Source organism: Paramormyrops kingsleyae, chromosome 8, assembly GCF_048594095.1.
Source record: "Paramormyrops kingsleyae isolate MSU_618 chromosome 8, PKINGS_0.4, whole genome shotgun sequence".
In the NCBI taxonomy this organism is placed as follows: domain Eukaryota; kingdom Metazoa; phylum Chordata; class Actinopteri; order Osteoglossiformes; family Mormyridae; genus Paramormyrops; species Paramormyrops kingsleyae.
The window spans coordinates 34,021,584-34,039,004 of NC_132804.1; the positions used below are offsets into that span (position 1 = coordinate 34,021,584).

Below are 17,421 nucleotides of genomic sequence, written 5' to 3' on the forward strand. Positions count from 1 at the left end.
ATGAGCCTTTGCCTAATAACGCTTGTGTTTTTTATTGCAAACACTGCAGTCCAGAAGAGTAAGTTACATTTGTATTTGATGTGTGTTCTAATATTGGTGCCGAATTCTGTGACACGTTCAGCTTGTTTTTCTGTCAAAGCACGTCTTTGGGTCTGTGTTCTGTGCTGCTGTTGAAACTGTCTGGCTGTCAACATTCATAGCTTGGTTTATTTGTGGATTTTTTTTCCTCATTCATTTCTGGCAAGAGTGTAAAATATTTTTATTACATCATTTTGATGAATGCAGTGCATTCTGCTTCTTTGTCTGCTTTATAACATCCATTTGTCAGCAGTTTCCCAATCCGCTAAGCACTCAGCACCCCTTTTCTCCTGTTTGTACCCATTCATCTTTTTGTTTAAGCATGTGTGTGCTTAGACATGCTTTAAAATCTCCAAAAAATTGCATCTCTGTCTACTGCCAATGTTTCTAGCTGCCCCATCTCCTGGCCAGTACATTATGGTTCGTTTGCTGGGCAGAGTAATTCGGTTTGGCCTTTCAGATATAGGAAGTGACATGTGTTTCTGCTTGTTTGGTGCAGGACTCTCTCAGTAAACAGTCAGTCTACAGCATGCATCAGCTTCAGGGCAACAAGCAGTATGGAACAGAGAAGTCTGGCTACCTTTACAAGAAGAGTGATGGGTAATGACCCCCATAATCTCCTTATTTTTTATGTATTTAGAGTTGCAGCTACTTAACTTGATAGTAAAATACCCGAAATAGGCCTACTTATCAACAGTACACTTACATTAATAGCATGGAATTAAGGGATGCTGTATTTGCCATGCTATACAAAATTAACATTAATACATTAATTAAAAATAAAGAAAAAGGGGCAAAATTAGCAATCTGCTAATTGAAGAGCGAATTCCCAGTACCTAGTCCACGTTTTTGTTCTTTTGTGATGAGAATGCCAATGACTTAAAAACCTAAAGTCAGACTTCCTCATCATCTGTTACAATTTTGGGAACCAAAACTCAGTCAGTTATCATGTAATCCATCAAGAACTTTTGTTGAATTATCAAAACTCATTAAGTCCACAGACATTTTCCCGAAAACTCAGTGAGTTTCGGAAATTTGCTCTTCAATTAGCAGTTAGCTAATTTTGGCCAGTCTGCCCCATTTTTTCTTTATTATTGCCTTAGAAACAGTCAATGTTAGGAAGCTCTTTCTCTGGAACTCATTTCCCTCCATAAAGGCTGAATGCCGAAACTGTCCCTAAATGGGAGTGACACACTCCCCGGCACGCAGTCACGGGGCTTTTTCTTCCCCACAGGCTGAGGAAGACATGGCAGAAGAGGAAGTGCGCCGTGCAGAACTGCTACCTGACCATCGCTCACGCCACCGTAAGTGTCCCCACGAGGGCATCCGTAGCGAACACACTCACCTGCGGAAAGCATACATAGCGTGCGGCAACATGGGTACATATGCTGATATACAGTGGGGTTTTTCATTACTAAATATAATCACTTAAATATTATTGCTTACGCATGTTCAGTGGTTCAGTGGGTGGCACTGTTCCCTCACCAATCGGGGTTGTGGGTTCGAATCTTACCTCCGCTCCATGGAGTTTGCATGTTGTCCTCGTGTTATGGAAAATCGTCTGTAAAATAGATGCTTATGAAATGTCTTGTGGAATTTCTGCGGCATACCTACAGCCTTTGTCACCACCAGTTCAGCTTTTGCCTGACAAATGCCCCGTTCAGACATGCACGTCATTTACGGCCTCAGGTGTCATATTTGACGTTTGCTGCGCGTGTGGCCCCAGGCCGTCTCTTCGCCTTGAGTGTAACCCTGATCCTTCCTGCTCCTCAGCCTAACAAACCTCCAGCTAAGCTGAACCTTCTCACCTGCCAAGTCAAGCCCAGCCTGGAAGACAAGAAATGCTTCGACCTCATCTCCCGTGAGTCGCTGGGCCCCCCGCATCCTGCAACCTTCTGGAACATTCCTGTTCCATTTTGTATGACTAAGAGTGAAGTCTCAGTTTAGCAGAGATTCATTCATGATGTTCCCATTTGGTTGTGTGGCCTAAGGTGGCCTGTAAAAAGTCACTGTTTACCTCAGAGAGGACAGCCATCCTCATTGGGGGCCGCTGTTGTGCTTTAAGCTCTAATTATTTATCGACACAGAGACTCTAGACCAGGGGCGGGCAATCTTATCTGCAAAGGGCCGATGTACATGCAGGTTTTCGCTGCAACTCCCTAATTTGGTCACTAATTAGAGGACTGATTGGCTGAAGAGTCCTCACACCTGGGTTTGAACAGCTGACCTAAAGGTTGTCCCCAAAACCTGCGTACACACCGGCCCTTTGCGGGTAAGATTGCCCACCCCTGCTCTATGCGCTGAGATGGCAGATGCCAGCTGCTAATTATGGGCCTACTTCAAAGCGCCATGTGACCTGAGGTGTGCTTTGCCCCTGACCCTGTTCGGCTCCTCGACATTCTATTTGGAAATAAAGGCCTTTTAATATGAGGTCCTGTTCTTCACCTCGGCGGTAATGGAGCACAGGGGAGTGATGGCCTGTGTTTGAAGCCGGCGGTGATGATTTAGCGTCGCCGTGCCGCGGGCTTGCACAGGTCTGCCGCCTCAAGCAGGTCTGGACACGTTAATGATGCTCATCAATCTCATGATCCCCCCCCCGCTCTGTGTTTTCTGCAGACAACCGCACGTACCACTTCCTGGCAGAGGACGAGCCTGAATGTGTGGTGTGAGTTCCCCCCTCTGCTTCCCTCTCCGTCAGTGTTGACGCAGCATCAGAGTTTTCATTAAGTGGCTGATTAACACCCTGTCCTTCTCCACCATGTGCTGTGGAAGCCTTTACAGGGAGGAAACTGTGTGTGTATGTTTGTGTGTGTGTGTGGGGGGGATTAGCCGCCTGCTTAGCACAGCTTTTCAGGGACACTTCATGTGTGGAGAAATGGCTCTTCCTCTGTGAGCCTTTTCCACGTGATGTGGTGGAAGTCTCTGACCTTATCGGTGCATGTAAAGAGCAGTCGGCCATTTTGGTGATGCCTCACTGCTGTCTGACTGCATAAAACCTCTTCCGTCCTTTTTTACTTTTTTTTACTTTTCAGAACCCTGTGACATATTTGATAATATGTATGCATTTATTATACAGCTTAGCAGACCACATGCAATCATACCCCACGTCTTTGTTTTAGACTTCAATAAATCTTTAACTACTTCATTCATTCAGCATTTTCTAATGGCTTGTAACCCCACAGTTACAAATAATTGCCATTTATAGTTATAGAAAAGTTGTGCTTGGGGGTGGGTGGCTTTGTGGATTAGGACCCTGTAATCAGAAAGTCATTAGTTCAAATCACATGAGAGAGTGATGTCATCATTGGGCCCCTGAGCAAAGGCCCTTAACTCTAATCGCTCCAGGGACTGTCTGACTCTGCTCTCTCAATTGTATGTCGCTTTGGATAAAGTGCTTGCTAATTAAATGTAAAAAGAAGTCAAATTAAATGAAAATAAAAGAAGTCCTTATATACATCAGAGTCAGTCAACAACAGACACTTGGCTGTAGTTGTGAATACACTGAACGTACTGAGAAGGCTGTGTAGGCCTAGAATTCTGCCCCAAAATGGCGCCTCTGTTGATACGAGCATCTGTGACCTTTGTCCTGATGTTTTGCTCGTTATGTCTCTCCGGGGCAGCAGAGTGGTTCATTCAGCCAGAAGCGCGAGTGTCGTACATGTGACAGTCAGCTGCAGATAGAGAGGCTCCTTTATGGCAAGCAGCCTGTTTATTAATAGCAGCGCTAGCCCTTTGAGGACGTGTGTGAGATCTAGCAGCTCAGATAAAGAATAACTTTGGCTCTGTTTCAGTTTGGTTTCAATTTGGTTTAAAATGCACCTGTGGCGATTGGATCACAAGTGAACCACCGAGACGCATTGTGATCTGCTTACTCTAACCACTTGCTGTGGCGCTCTGGGACACATTTGACCACATATATTTGGTGTCACTTTACAATAAGGCTGCCCATATAAAGAGTTTATGAATGGTTTATAATGTGGTTGTAACACTTTGTAAATTATTAGACAATTTTAAATAAGTTACAACAGTTTTCTTTTTATGAATGAGTTACTACCATTTACAAGTGACAAAAGGGAGCCTTATTGTAAAATGGTACCATATTTTTTAATAGAACAAACACTAATGCATCCTGATGCGTCCTTGACAAGGACGTTGCACTAGCTGTGCATTGGGCCATTGGACCTTCCGGCCTGACGCAGGCAGTAACGAAATCCGAACACAAGTGGTCCGCCAGACACCATGGAGAAACACGATGGAAACAGATGTGAATGGTGATGTCACAGCTTTCTACCTGTGATCCTGTCATCAAAGACACATTTCAGAACTAAGTGTAAACGGGGCCTTTGAAAGGGCAACATGAGTTCTATTGCTCTTTAGGTGTGTAGAGAAGCTGTGCCAAAATTCAATGTCCATTGGAGTTATCCACCAAAACACTACAGTTCAAGGTCAATGTGATGGATTGTTACCCAAAATACTCTATGCATCACTGACCAATTCATATTTGAAATTTACTTCGTAATAACGAAAAACAATTACAAAGTGATAATATTCAATTTTCCTAACGTGGAAAATCGTTTTCATAGTCCAGGAAGTATTAATTAGTTGAGAGGAGGGTAAAGGTGAGACCTGATTGGAGCAAAGAAGAGCAGGCAGAAAGTAATTTCGGAGATGCATGATGATGTGTCGGCAGAGGCGTAGGAACCGGGGGAAGGAATGTGTGCCCCCCAATATTTAATTTGGCTTCTTGCCTCCCTGCCACGCAAAAAATAGATCTTTCCATTTAAATGATTGTGTGTCCCCCAATATCAAGCTCTCTCCTATGCCCTTGTATATGGGGGGATGTGATGGCAGCTGGATGGTATTGGCTTCTGAAGCATCTGTGAATCTGTCCTGCAGCCTGAGAGCGCAGCCATGGCCAGAATCATGAGAAATGTGCGCGTTTTGCTCAGAGAGGGACACTTTTGGGTTAGACGCTTCAGCGACATATCGGATCGGTTACTGACGTCCATCTGTCTGCCTTCCTGCTCCAAAAAAAAGGTGGATCTCAGTGCTGACGAACAGCAAACAGGAGGCACTGAACGTGGCTCTGGATGAGCGCAGGCCCAGCGGGGAGAACAGCGTGGAGGACCTGACACGGGCCATCACCGCTGACATCCGCCGCATGCCGGGGAACAGCGTCTGCTGTGACTGTGGGGCGCCAGGTGACGCACCTTCACCCGCCGCTGGCTCTGTCACCGTATCGCAGTGTCACTCATCATTGGGGGCGAGGGCGGCTCTCTCCTGTCCCTTCATCCCAGCAGCCTGATCGATATGCACTCACTGTATTTAACCACAGTCTATTATTCAGTACGGTTTATAAAGTTATATCACAGCCAATGTAGCTTGATAACAGCACGAGAATCACTGAACTGGAATAAAACTGAATATAAAAGTACAAAACCTACAGCACAGGCCAGGGCTGGACTGGCCATCTGGCATACTGGGCAATTACTGATGGGAATGTGGCCCGGCAAAAGTCAGTGTGTGAGTAAAAGTCATCGTGGGGAGTCCCACAGTCGGCAAAAGTCAGTGTGTGAGTAAAAGTCATCGTGGGGAGTCCCACAGTCGGCAAAAGTCAGTGTGTGAGTAAAAGTCATCGTGGGGAGTCCCACAGTCGGCAAAAGTCAGTGTGTGAGTAAAAGTCATCGTGGGGAGTCCCACAGTCGGCAAAAGTCAGTGTGTCAGGAAAAGTCATCATGGGGGGTAACACAGTCGGCAAAAGTCACCCTGGGGGACTGATTCTTATTCCCAATCCAGCCCTACCCCAGGTTTTTTGGAACTGTGAAAATGAAAGAATATGACTTTTAGGCTGCATGCATGGTTACTAATATGGATGGTTAATATTTGGGTAACATTTTAGTTCTTGTCATCAATAAACAGTGCAAAACAGTGACTTTTTTCTGAAAAACAGTTCTGTAGAAAAGCTCCCTGTTTTTTTAGCCTGCATCTAATTTTTATTGGTTAACACGGGTTTCATCCTGTTACTGTGTTGTACGGTGCACCTGCCAATCATCAGGTGCCGCCCTATTCACTACAGGGTGAGAATCCTCTCATAAACAGTAGCTTAAAGGAAGGAGGAGTGCATGGCTAATTGTGAAATATGAGGATTAAGCTGGTACCCAGTCCATCCCTGCTGAGATGCTGGTGATGATGTTAACTCTCTCACACTGACAATCCAGCTCTTAACCAGTCAGTTTCACTCTTAGAAATGAGTAACGGAGCAGTAGGCAAAATACATTTTAGTGAAAGTGCTTTGTAAAGATGAGGGAAATCAAGCAGTGTCCCACTGCTGGGAGAACAGTAAAATCAGCCCACACAAGATGGCAGCATCTCCCAGACCATTTTCACATTCACATTCATTGATTCACCTCAACTGGACTGCATTTGGGCAGCAAGCATTGCTTAAACTGAACATTATAAGACATGAAAAACTGTGAAAGATGGAGAAAGAATATAAACCAGACATGTCTGCATACCGCATAGCTGAAGGATTTGAGAAAAAAGGGAGTCTGGATCTGGCAGCCTTCCTGACAGCATAGCAAGGCGAAGAGCGAATCTCAGGACCCAAACCTCTAAAGGTCTCCTTAGGCATGTAAGCAGGAAAGGACACCATGATCTACTGTGATATTCCACTGGATATTTGTACTGAAAGGATTTGGCTTAAGTGTCCCCTTGAGGGGGTGCAGCAGCAAACACTGCTATCTGACCCTGGAGTTCTGGTCACGAGTGCAGATTTACTGCGGCCCCCAGCGGCACATAGACGGTGATCGCTGTGCTGCTGCAAACCATCACATGGCTTCAGTGCTTCACTTCAGTACATACAAGTGAAGTGTTGAATGTGGTTTGTCAGCCTGAAACTGGTTTCCATGCTGTTTATAATGAATGTGTTTAGTCCACAGACACGTAATTTTTTCTGAAGCATGGGATCTTCAAAGTGGATGCCGCCTTTTTAACGTTTCTCTCGTTTCCCCCCATTTGTGGGGCTTGCATGCTGCTCTCAGACCCCACCTGGGTCTCCACCAACCTTGGTATCCTCACCTGCATCGAGTGCTCCGGCATCCACCGCGAGATGGGGGTGCATCATTCCCGTATCCAGTCCCTGTCTCTGGACAAGCTGGGCACCTCTGAGCTGCTGGTATGTCCTGCCTGCGCTCATTCAGACCCTGAACACTGTGGTTGCATGTGGAAGCTGTGACACGTATCGCATGACCCCTGAGGATGGTGTTAATCTGTATACCTCAAGTGGACATGAGCTATGCTGTGCACCTTTTGTAATTCTCAGCAAGACAGAGAGCCACCAATTAAAAACACTGTTCGGTTCTTTATTTACATTAGTTTTTGTTTAGCAGATGCTTTTGTCCAAACGACATACAAGTAAACAGCACAGTACAAACATAGACTAGGCTGAGCTTCCGATGAATGGCTAGTTAGGAGTGTAAGCAGTATTAGAACAAGAGCTATACATCCATCCATTATCATAAGCACTTAGTCCCCACTGGGGTTGCTGGATGCCCAGAGCCTATCCTGGGAGCATCAGGCAGAGGCAGGAACCAACCCTGGGTGGGCACCAACACTCACACAATTACAGGGCCAATTTAGACATGCCACTCAGCCTACCCTGCACGCTTCTGGACCATGGGAGGAAACCAGAGCCCCTGGTGAAAACCCACACAAACACAGGGGGAGTGTGCGAGCTCCATGCAGAAAGGACCCGGAATCAAACCCAGGACTTTCTTGCTGTGAGGCAGTAGTGCTAACCACTGTCCCACCATGATGCCCAAGAGCTATACGACACCTTTCAAACAGGAAGAACCTAATAAGACTATTCACTGACCAGAAGTGTAACATTAAGGACATTCAGGGAACATAGTGCAGTATTAGGCTTGCAAGGCTATTCCTTGTAACCTTGAGGTATTCAAGTGAAGTTTTCTCAAAACATACAGTAATTCTAGGAATTCTGCCCACGAAGCCAGTAGACATCCTTTAGAAGTGCGGCGTGAGCTTTGCTGCTTTTCCTCCTGTAGGCTTACTCTCTCTCTCTCTTTTCCAGCTGGCCAGAAACGTGGGCAACTCAGGATTTAATGAAATTGTAGAGGCCAATCTTCCCAGTCCCTCCCTGAAGCTGTCTGCCGAGAGCGACATGTGGGTCACAAGCTCTACAGATTAAACCCAAATGACTTAAATGTTCATGTCGTAAATACTCTGGTTCTGCTGAGCAGCTCACACTCTGTGTCTGTGTTGTGTGTCTGTGTTTGTGTGTTATACGATCTGCACTCTTACGTAACTTCATTTATATCTTTCTTTATAGTACATACAGCATGTTTTTTTTTCTGTAAAAGAGTTATCCTGTTCACCCAAATAAGCAGTGTATTGCCGTTTAAAACGTACAATTCTGGGATTTTTCTATTTAATATGGGCAATATACAGCAATTTATTAGGGAAAAGATTGAATTATCCATCCATCACCGCTTAATCACAACCGGGGTCACGGGAGTCTATCCTGGGAAAATGGGCACAGGCAGGGCACACTGCAGGGCACACACAGGGCCAACTTAGAATCACCAATCAACCTATTCTGCACACTTTTGGACTGTGGGAGGAAACCAGAGCCCCCAGCAGAAACTCACAAACACAGGGAGCTCCACACAGAAAGGACTCAAGACTAAACCTTGGACCTTTTTGCTGTGAGGCTGCAGTGCTAACCACTGTACCACCACGCCACCCAAGACTGAGTCATTTCATATAATTTCCTTAAATGTGATTCTAACTCAGTGATTAACAAATAATGTATGGTTTCAACTGGTTAAAATGCAAATGTATGTTTTGAAGTTATCCAGAGACTGATTTTTTATAACTGCGCCTTGCTGAGTGACCTCAGTTTCAGCCGGACTTGCAGCACTGTTAGTGGTTGTAAACATCCCAGTCCTGGGGTCATGAGGCCTGTATCACAAAGCAGGATTTCTTGCTTAGCTGGATAACTTGTCTGACTTAAAGTACCCCAGTTTAAATGGGTTTCATCTTCGTTCACTTACATTTACCCCAGACTACCTTCAATCTAACAAGTTATTCAGTTAAGAAAGAAATTCTGCTTTGTGATATAGGCCGCCGATGCCCTAGGAGGCCACATCGGTGTTTGTGCTTTTATTTTAACAGTGATAGGTTTACTGTGATGGATTATAGGGAATTGTGACTTTAGTCTTCCAGCTTCTCGACATGACCTAGAATTTTCTGGATTAGCTTCAGGACTCTGTTAGCACCAGGTACAACATGCATAATTACTCGGGCCTGGAACAAAATGACTTCAGCCGGGCTTCATGATGCACAAGCCCTCCACCTTGGGCTCTCTACTGTCCCCCAGGACAACTTGCCCAATGGTGTCACCGAGATGGCGGGCCAGGTTAGCACTGGTATGCAGAAATGGGAAACAGGACATGGAATGTTCTAGACCATACAGGAAGTGGAGCGAAAGCATAGAGCAGTCACTGGCTAGTGTGCTTGATGCATATGTCAGTTATTACTACAGTAGACTCATGACTGCATCCTGACTTTTCGAAATATCGTGGCGTTTGCATAGGAAATTAAATGGGATTTTTTTGGGGGAGTTTTTCAAAAGTTGCAGACAACACGCAAAAAGTTTAGTGACTCATAAATGCATGAAATATACGTGCAGTGCAAGCTTGGAGGACGCCAAGCGTGTCTACGGCAGCCTCTCACTTGATATCTCGCAGTGATCTTTATATCTTTACTTTGCTCGCTCCACTTGCATGCATTTTTTGCCAGATCATTCTCTGTGCATCTTCAAATTGTCCATAGTGTATTTGTTTGTGCACCATGCAATGGATCAGGCCCTTTTCTTATTCTGCTATTAAGCAGATAGAAGATGGATGAAGGGATCCTTCCTATATGTATCTAAAGTGTTTAAATACCCGCAATAACAGACTTGCCTTATAAGAAACTGAAGAGGTTAAGTGCTGTGAGGGTAAGAAGCCTGAGAAATTCAAGACATCATCTCAAGACGTTTCGCAAGCGATGGTGCAATTTGGAGCTGAGAATTCTGGGGTATCGTGGCTGTGAAACCTGCAAATGTGATCCCTGCACAGTTCCTCACCTCTTCCTTTCTGGCCTCTGCCCACAGGACGGCGAGGAAGGAGTTCATCATGTGCAAGTATGTGGAAGGGCAGTTTGCCCGGCGCAGCGGCGACTCCCCCGCAACCATGCGGAGGAGCCTGCAGGAGGCGGTATACAGGCGCGACATCTTCGCCCTGCTCCGACTCTATGCCGAGAAGATGGACCTGAGCCAACCGTTGCCAAACCACATGCAGGTATTGGATGTCTGCTGTGTATACATGTCAATCTGAGACTGAGCCCTAATCCTAAAATTCTGCGGCCTTGACCCCGTCGTTGATACTGCAGGTCATTGAAATACCACTGCATCATTGTGTTCCTTGCCAAAACCATTTAATGTCTGTTTCAAGGTTCAGTATCAGGGCCTTTTATGGGTTTATCAACAGGGTCCCTGATACCTTGAAGCAGGCATTTCAGCGTGAGCAAAGCATCATTTAAACACATTACACTGAAATAGCTCTTGGCAGATTAACATTGTGCCAATAGCAGGGCCGTGTGTTTAATACCTATAGTGAGGAGATGTTTCACATAGACGCATGTTTCACATCACTTGGCCTATGGAGAGTTCTCTGCATTTGCCTGCCAGCAGTCATTATCTCTGTGACAGCACTGAAGGTATCGTCTCGGCCCCCTGCAGGAGAAAGGGGAGAATGCACTGCACCAAGCTGTCTTATTGGCTGATCGCACCTCCCTTCACATGGTAGACTTCCTTGTGCACAACTGGTAAGGAGCTGGGGCTGCTGTGGGGACGGCTGCTGATGTAGCTCTGTTTTAGTGCATTATATTACACATGCATTATCACGCTACTACAATGCTCACGAGGAGCGGCACAGTGCAGGCTAATTCTCCGATAAAGATGTAGCATTGCAGCTAGTTTGGTGAGTTATCAGAGGACGCCTTCTGGGATTTACATCCCTCTCGCACAGCCTTGGCAGAGAGACGCATGTACGCCATGTTACTGTGCCCATAAACCGAGCCTGGGGGGGGTTATCTGAGCATTTAGTAATGGAAGAAACCAAGCAATCAAACTGACACTTAGGATGCAGTTAAAGAGGTCATGGGACTTGAGCTTTGATGTAGATGACAAGACCTGGCTTGGGGGTTTGGGTATAAGGTCCCATTGACATAAGCTTATTGATAAACAGATTATTTTCCTTATCCTTCCTCCTCGGTGCTGAAGCTGAGTTTAAATATTCACAGTGTCCTTCATGGGTGGAGGGGTGGATCTGTGCCAGTAACTGGAAGGTTGCTGGTTCAAATCCCATGAATGCCCCGAGTAATAATACTCCATTGGGCCCTTGAGAATGCCCCTTAACCTACAATTGCTTTGTCTTGGGTATAACATTACTCTACATCCAGCCCTATGAGGAGGTCCTCCAACTTACAGGGAAAAACTTGGGGCTTGGTGGCAGGATTGGCACTCCAGCCACTGGAAACAAACTCACACTGGTCCATTCTGACTGGTGTGGTGCTGAGGTGTCACCCGCCACATGGCGTCACTCAGGTTCTCACCCCTGAGGTGATTTGTCATGTGATGGGTGCAGCAAAGCACTGTATCAGTGCATGATCTTTACCTCTTTATTGTATGCCTGGGTAAACCACACCTGTTTCTGTTTGACAGTCATTTTTAATATAACATAGAACATCAAGGTATCAGAAACGTGTTTTTGTATTTATTATTTTGTAACTTTATTTTATAGATTAAGTTCTACTGTTCTATACTGCCAATTGTTAAGCTGATAATGGTATTTTATTTCCACTTTGTAATACATGATAATAGCTCCTTTAAAAAGTTTCTGTCCTCTTTAATATGGTTGTATTCAGGGCTTGACATTGGCACCCGCCCACCCGCCAAATGCGGGTAAAATTCGGCTGTGGCGGGTAATAACTTTCGTCTCACTAGCCACTTTGCCGGGTAGTTTATTCTTTGGTATGACAATATATTTTTGTTGTAGTTTCCTCTAAAGGCATCTAATAAACGCATTGCAACGTAATATCACGCGCATAAAACTCCCATGAGCACCTATATCAACATTCTGATACAACTTGTTTAGAACGTGCGTTAACGTCTCTGTTAGCAGTGATAACCTGCGATAAGAAGCTGTAAAGTTACTCTCAACTACTTGGACAGTATTATATGGCGGCATATAACTGGCGTTTCAGACCCTGCTGGTACTGTTGTAAATAAACAAGAGGAACAAGATAAGAGGAAGGTAAGACAGTTTAATGAGAAATGGAAATTAGGGCGAGATTGGCTAGTTCATTGCAAAGAAAAAAACACCCTGCACTGTTCAGTTGTACTGAATCTGTTATTTTTCAATTTCATGTCGTAAGAGGCTTGAATTTAATTTCAATAAACAGAATATACTGTTCATGTTTGCATGTTTTTATATTGGGAGCTATCTTAACAGTACTGAATACTTGACTACTACTATAGTGATACATTGTACGCTGTCATAAGTAAATCTAGATCTAACAAACATTAATGTATCATGGTGAAGAAAAAACTGCGATTTTCTGGTAACAAAATTGTGGCTAGTAAAAAGGCTGAATGGCTAGTGACTCCGGAAATCCAGTAGCCACATTGGCCAGTGAGCAAAAAAGTTAATGTCATGCCCTGGTTGTATTGTAACTGCATGGTATTTAGGCCAGGTTGCCTGCCCCCCCCCCACTTCAAACTTCAGCTAGCCCTGTTTCAGGGTCTAGGAGCGTCCAGCGTTGACATTCCCCACAATGCTTTTTCCATAAGCTCACCAGAGCTGTTTTCCCCAAAAACTTTTTTTCGTAATGAAATTGCTACAAAGACATCTGGTGAAGTTATGAGAAAAGAAATATTATACAGTATTATACTGAACTGAGCAGCTCTTCCTCTTACAGTTCGAACCAAACGGCAGCTAGTCAGAGCAAGTCTGTGTAATCAACCCCACGATCAGCGCTGATGGTGATGATGCAACATGTGGCTTGTTTTGTGTTGCGGTCCCAGTAACAACCTGGATGCGCAGACGGCCCGCAGGAACACGGCTCTGCACTACTGCTGCCTGCACAACAAGACCGAGTGCCTGAAGCTGCTGCTGCGTGCCAAGGCCAACACGCACATCAGTGAGCTCCCTCACACCGAGCTCACTGGCGCCCCCATCTGGCTGGCTGCGGGATCCTCTCTGGGGCTGCCCCTGAAGGATCCCCCAGCCGTGACTCCCAGTATTGCTGTTTCAGTGCATCCTCAGCATAGAATGCAGGGGGTTTAGCAGACACCAGCTGTACGTGCTACAGGTCACATCAAAGTGACACACTTCTTGGATAAGAAGTGTCACATGTCAGAGCATGAGCAATTTCTTTAGCATAGAAAAATAGTAGAAAATGTCAAACAATTGGGGAAAAAGCTTAGCTTTGGGTAATATTACTCTTCCAGGTTCTCAGGATAGATTGGATATCAGTGTTGTGGAGAATTTGCCGGACTTCATCATATGCTCACTATAAAAGTTTTAGCAGAAGACAGTGTGGATTTGCAGTGCTGATAAGCTTCTTCTACTCAGCCGGCTAACAGACGTGCCATTTCCAGCATTATAACTTATGACATTTTTGGAGTCCTGACTGCGGATGCTTTGTTCAGCATTTTGTCCTCTGTGTAAACCGGCTTTTGGTGGGGGCAGGACTTGATTAACCTTGTATGCCGAGCAGTAGGGGATCCCACCCATGTGTTTCTCTGCAGAGAACGAGGCTGGGGAGACCTGCTTGGACATGGTGCGGAGGCTGAGGCACACGCACTGCGAGGAGCTGGTGTGTCCCCCGCCCTGCCCGTCCCGCACAGCGCTGTAGCACTTTCTCACTGGTTTCTTACCAAGTTCTAGCACTGTGCTCCACACTTCACTGGAAGCTCACTTGATATTTCAAGTTACTTGCAGTCCAGTCCTTCATTTTATTATTATCATCATCATCATCATCATTATTATTATTATTATTATTATTAATCTTCACATGCTTCATTTTGGGAGCCTATCCCATTCCTGGATGGGATGCCAGTCCGTCGCATTTCACACGCTCACACGTGCACTGAAACACCACTGCTGAGTTAGAGATACACATTCATGCGTTTGAGCTGTGGGGGGAAATTTGGGGGAAACATTTACAGTCTACCACCTACCATAATCAGCAGTCTCATTTATTTGTTTGTTTATTTGTTTGTTATTGTTTTTTCCTTAGTGCATGTATTTTCGGCACTGCTGCCCCCTAAGTTTAGTCCTTTGTGTGAAGAATCCAGAGTAATGCAGAGGAAACTTCTGCAAAGTTGTGCTGTATAGGTCTGGCACTTCTCAACTGGGTTCCTCTATTGTGTTGTGTGTGTGTGTATTATCTTTATATTAGTTTTTTGACATTGTGGGGACCATTTCTTAGGTTAGGTTAGGGTAGGGGTTGGGGTTAAGGTTGTCATTTTTGGGATTAGGGCTTTGCCCATAGAAATTAATGGACGGTCCCCACAAGGATATGAGTACAGGTGTTTGTGCGTGTGTGCGAGCGGGTATACCTTACCTTATGGGATGATGGCCTTGAATATCCACACAATGTGATGAATACGCATTTTTTCCCTTATGGGGACCATAAGGGAAAAAAATAAAAAAATAAATGAAAAAACTAAAAATGCAAAAACTCTTGTATTTTGCTTGGTTACTTATGGTTATGGTTAGGGCAGGGTGGGGGTTAAGGTTGTTATAGTTAGCATTAGCATTTTTCCCATAGAAATGAATGAGCGGTCCCCATAAAGATATGTTTACCCGACATGTGTGTGTGTGTGTGTGTGTGCACATTCTCTGGATCACTGCACCTCCACTGGCAGACCATTGGTAATTGATTTTGGAGTTTAATTCATCAGGGCATCGGAGAAGGGGCTGATTGGTACTTGTTTCTGCCTGATGCCTCCAGATAAACCAGTCGCAGAGTAATCAGTTCAACATGCACTTGCACGTGGAGTATGAGTGGCGCCTCCGACAGGACGACTTGTACGAAAGCGACGACGACCTGGATGACAAGGTTGGGGCCAGATTGGGGGGGGGGGGGTCACCTCAGTGTGCAGACCTGGAGATGCTTTGGCTTTCTGGTTAGACTAGTTAGATTCAGTTAAGTATCCATAGGAACTTACATAACTGGCTTGCCCATTTCTGATTGGATTTTTCTGAAGCCCTCCTCCATTCCTTACCTTAAGCTACAACAGCATTGGTCTTTCTTGGTGTATTTGAGCACTTTGCCACCTGCTGGCCCCTACGTGTCATCATTTCTCATGCCCTGAGATGTCTGTGTAGATGGGCCCAGTGAAGAAGGAACGCTCCAATCGGCCCGTCAGCCTGTACCATGCCTCGAGTGGGGGTGGGGGGGCCCACCCAGAGCGGCTGGCGGGGGCTGGAGCCGCTCACAGCACGAGTCGCAGGCTGACTGTGAGCCACGAGCACCGGCGAGACGTCTATGCCTTGCCGCCCCTGCAGACACGCAGCCTGGACAGCCCCCCCCCACCACCCCCCTCCTCGCCTGCGCCCCCCCTCCCTCCCAGGGTTAAAGGTGCGTTTACGGTCCTCATCTACCCTTCATTATTCAACCGCACATTGCTTTTACAACCTTTTGATTTGTCTTTTGTTTGTTTATGTTTGTTTGTCTGTTTTTCACCATGGTCGGGCCCTAGCTCCAAATGTCCCACCTCCCCCCCCCCCAGTCAGCCCACCCGAGGGCTGGAGCGAAACACTGGCCAATAAGAAGCGGACCCCTCCCCCACCACTAGTGATCCGCCACAAGCGTACCTACTCTGAGCCTTCCCCACAGGTTCCTCACAGCCCCCATTCTCTGCGCCAGGTCCCTGTGGGTATGTGACACGTTCCTGTCCCCTCCCTGGGGGTTTTGGGTGGGGAGTCTCCCTCCCTCACACACTGAACGCATTGCCCTGTACTTTAGATTACTCAACGCCCAGCGGGAGAGGCTACGGGGGACTGGAGTCACCCTTCCAGAAGTCTGTGTGAGTAAACCAGTGTGGAAACTTTAATTTTTCTCTTCTTATTTGGCACTAAATCAAATACAGTTGACCTTTGGAGTAATTGGGCTATTTGAAATCTTAAGTGTGTAAGTCTCACATTGAAGTCGAAAAATGAAACAAAAAATCTTGGGTAAATGTTCAGTCTTTCGAGTCTCCGCCTGAGTTCCATGTGTGTGGAGCTTGCATGTTCTCCCCGTGTCGTCGTGGGGTTTTCTCTGGCTTCCCCCCACAGTCCAAAGACATGCTGAGGCTAATAGGAGTTACTAAATTGCCCATGCGTGAGTGAATGGTGTGTGAGTACGTGAGTGAATGTTGTGTGAGTGTGTGAGTGAATGGTGTGTGAGTGTGTGAGTGAATGGTGTGTGAGTGTGTGAGTGAATGGTGTGTGAGTGTGCCCTGCGATGGGCTGGCCCCCCCATCCTGGGTTGTTCCCTGCCTCATCCCCGTAGCTACCGGGATAGGCTCCGGACCTCCCGCGACCCAAGAAGGATAAGCGGTTTGGAAAATGGATGGATGGATGGATGTTCAGTCTCTGATGCACATGCTGGAAAAATTTGCACCAGATAATATGCTGACAGTTTAATGGGTGGGCTTTCAGTGTATGTGGTCATTGGGAGGAGATGTTTGTTGGCCATGGTCTCCAAGACTCTCCCACCCGCGATGGATCATTGGTTCCCATGTCACACAAACATCTACCAGTGACCAGCACATGGCTAGTTGATAGGGCGTTACACTTTATATCAAATTCATGCACTCTGTTTACCAGAGAGGACACATTGTGGCTCTTCATCCTGGAATGAAACGAGGGTTGCAGTGTCTTTCCAGTGCCTGTATCCTCTGGCGGTGACAGCCGGGCCGAGCAGCCGATGCCCTGTGACTATTTTGTGTTTTTTGTTCACAGCTCAGGGTCGCCAAAGTACGCCGTGCCAGCTCTCAACTCGCTGCCCGAGCTGCCAGAGAGAGGTGTGTGCTTGACTTTCACCTTCAGCTCATCGAGTTCCACTTCAGCACGATATTATTCCATGTTTATACCGGATGACCTAATAGAACATAGCTCAGCTTTGCAGTTTTAACAAAACAAACAAACAACAAAAGAAACAACTCAAAAAAATGAACTTAATGCGCCTGTAGCTGTCTCCTCTCTCCAGCTTCTGAAAGATGTTCTT

At 46.0% G+C, this 17,421-nt stretch overlaps 1 protein-coding gene across 1 annotated transcript in view; it reads left to right on the forward strand.

Annotated features, from left to right (window-relative positions):
• The window catches only part of unm_sa1614 (un-named sa1614), a 65,584-nt gene that overhangs the window by 40,376 nt on the left and 7,787 nt on the right, over positions 1 to 17,421 (forward strand). Inside the window, exons 10-25 of the mRNA XM_072715713.1 lie at positions 578 to 678; positions 1,313 to 1,382; positions 1,852 to 1,939; positions 2,695 to 2,743; positions 5,116 to 5,279; positions 7,119 to 7,252; positions 8,168 to 8,259; positions 10,253 to 10,439; positions 10,880 to 10,965; positions 13,226 to 13,341; positions 13,952 to 14,019; positions 15,160 to 15,267; positions 15,537 to 15,789; positions 15,911 to 16,087; positions 16,177 to 16,237; positions 17,157 to 17,218. Of these exons, the coding sequence (XP_072571814.1) occupies positions 578 to 678; positions 1,313 to 1,382; positions 1,852 to 1,939; positions 2,695 to 2,743; positions 5,116 to 5,279; positions 7,119 to 7,252; positions 8,168 to 8,259; positions 10,253 to 10,439; positions 10,880 to 10,965; positions 13,226 to 13,341; positions 13,952 to 14,019; positions 15,160 to 15,267; positions 15,537 to 15,789; positions 15,911 to 16,087; positions 16,177 to 16,237; positions 17,157 to 17,218 (1,816 nt within the window). The remainder of the gene's footprint in view (positions 1 to 577; positions 679 to 1,312; positions 1,383 to 1,851; positions 1,940 to 2,694; positions 2,744 to 5,115; positions 5,280 to 7,118; positions 7,253 to 8,167; positions 8,260 to 10,252; positions 10,440 to 10,879; positions 10,966 to 13,225; positions 13,342 to 13,951; positions 14,020 to 15,159; positions 15,268 to 15,536; positions 15,790 to 15,910; positions 16,088 to 16,176; positions 16,238 to 17,156; positions 17,219 to 17,421) is intronic.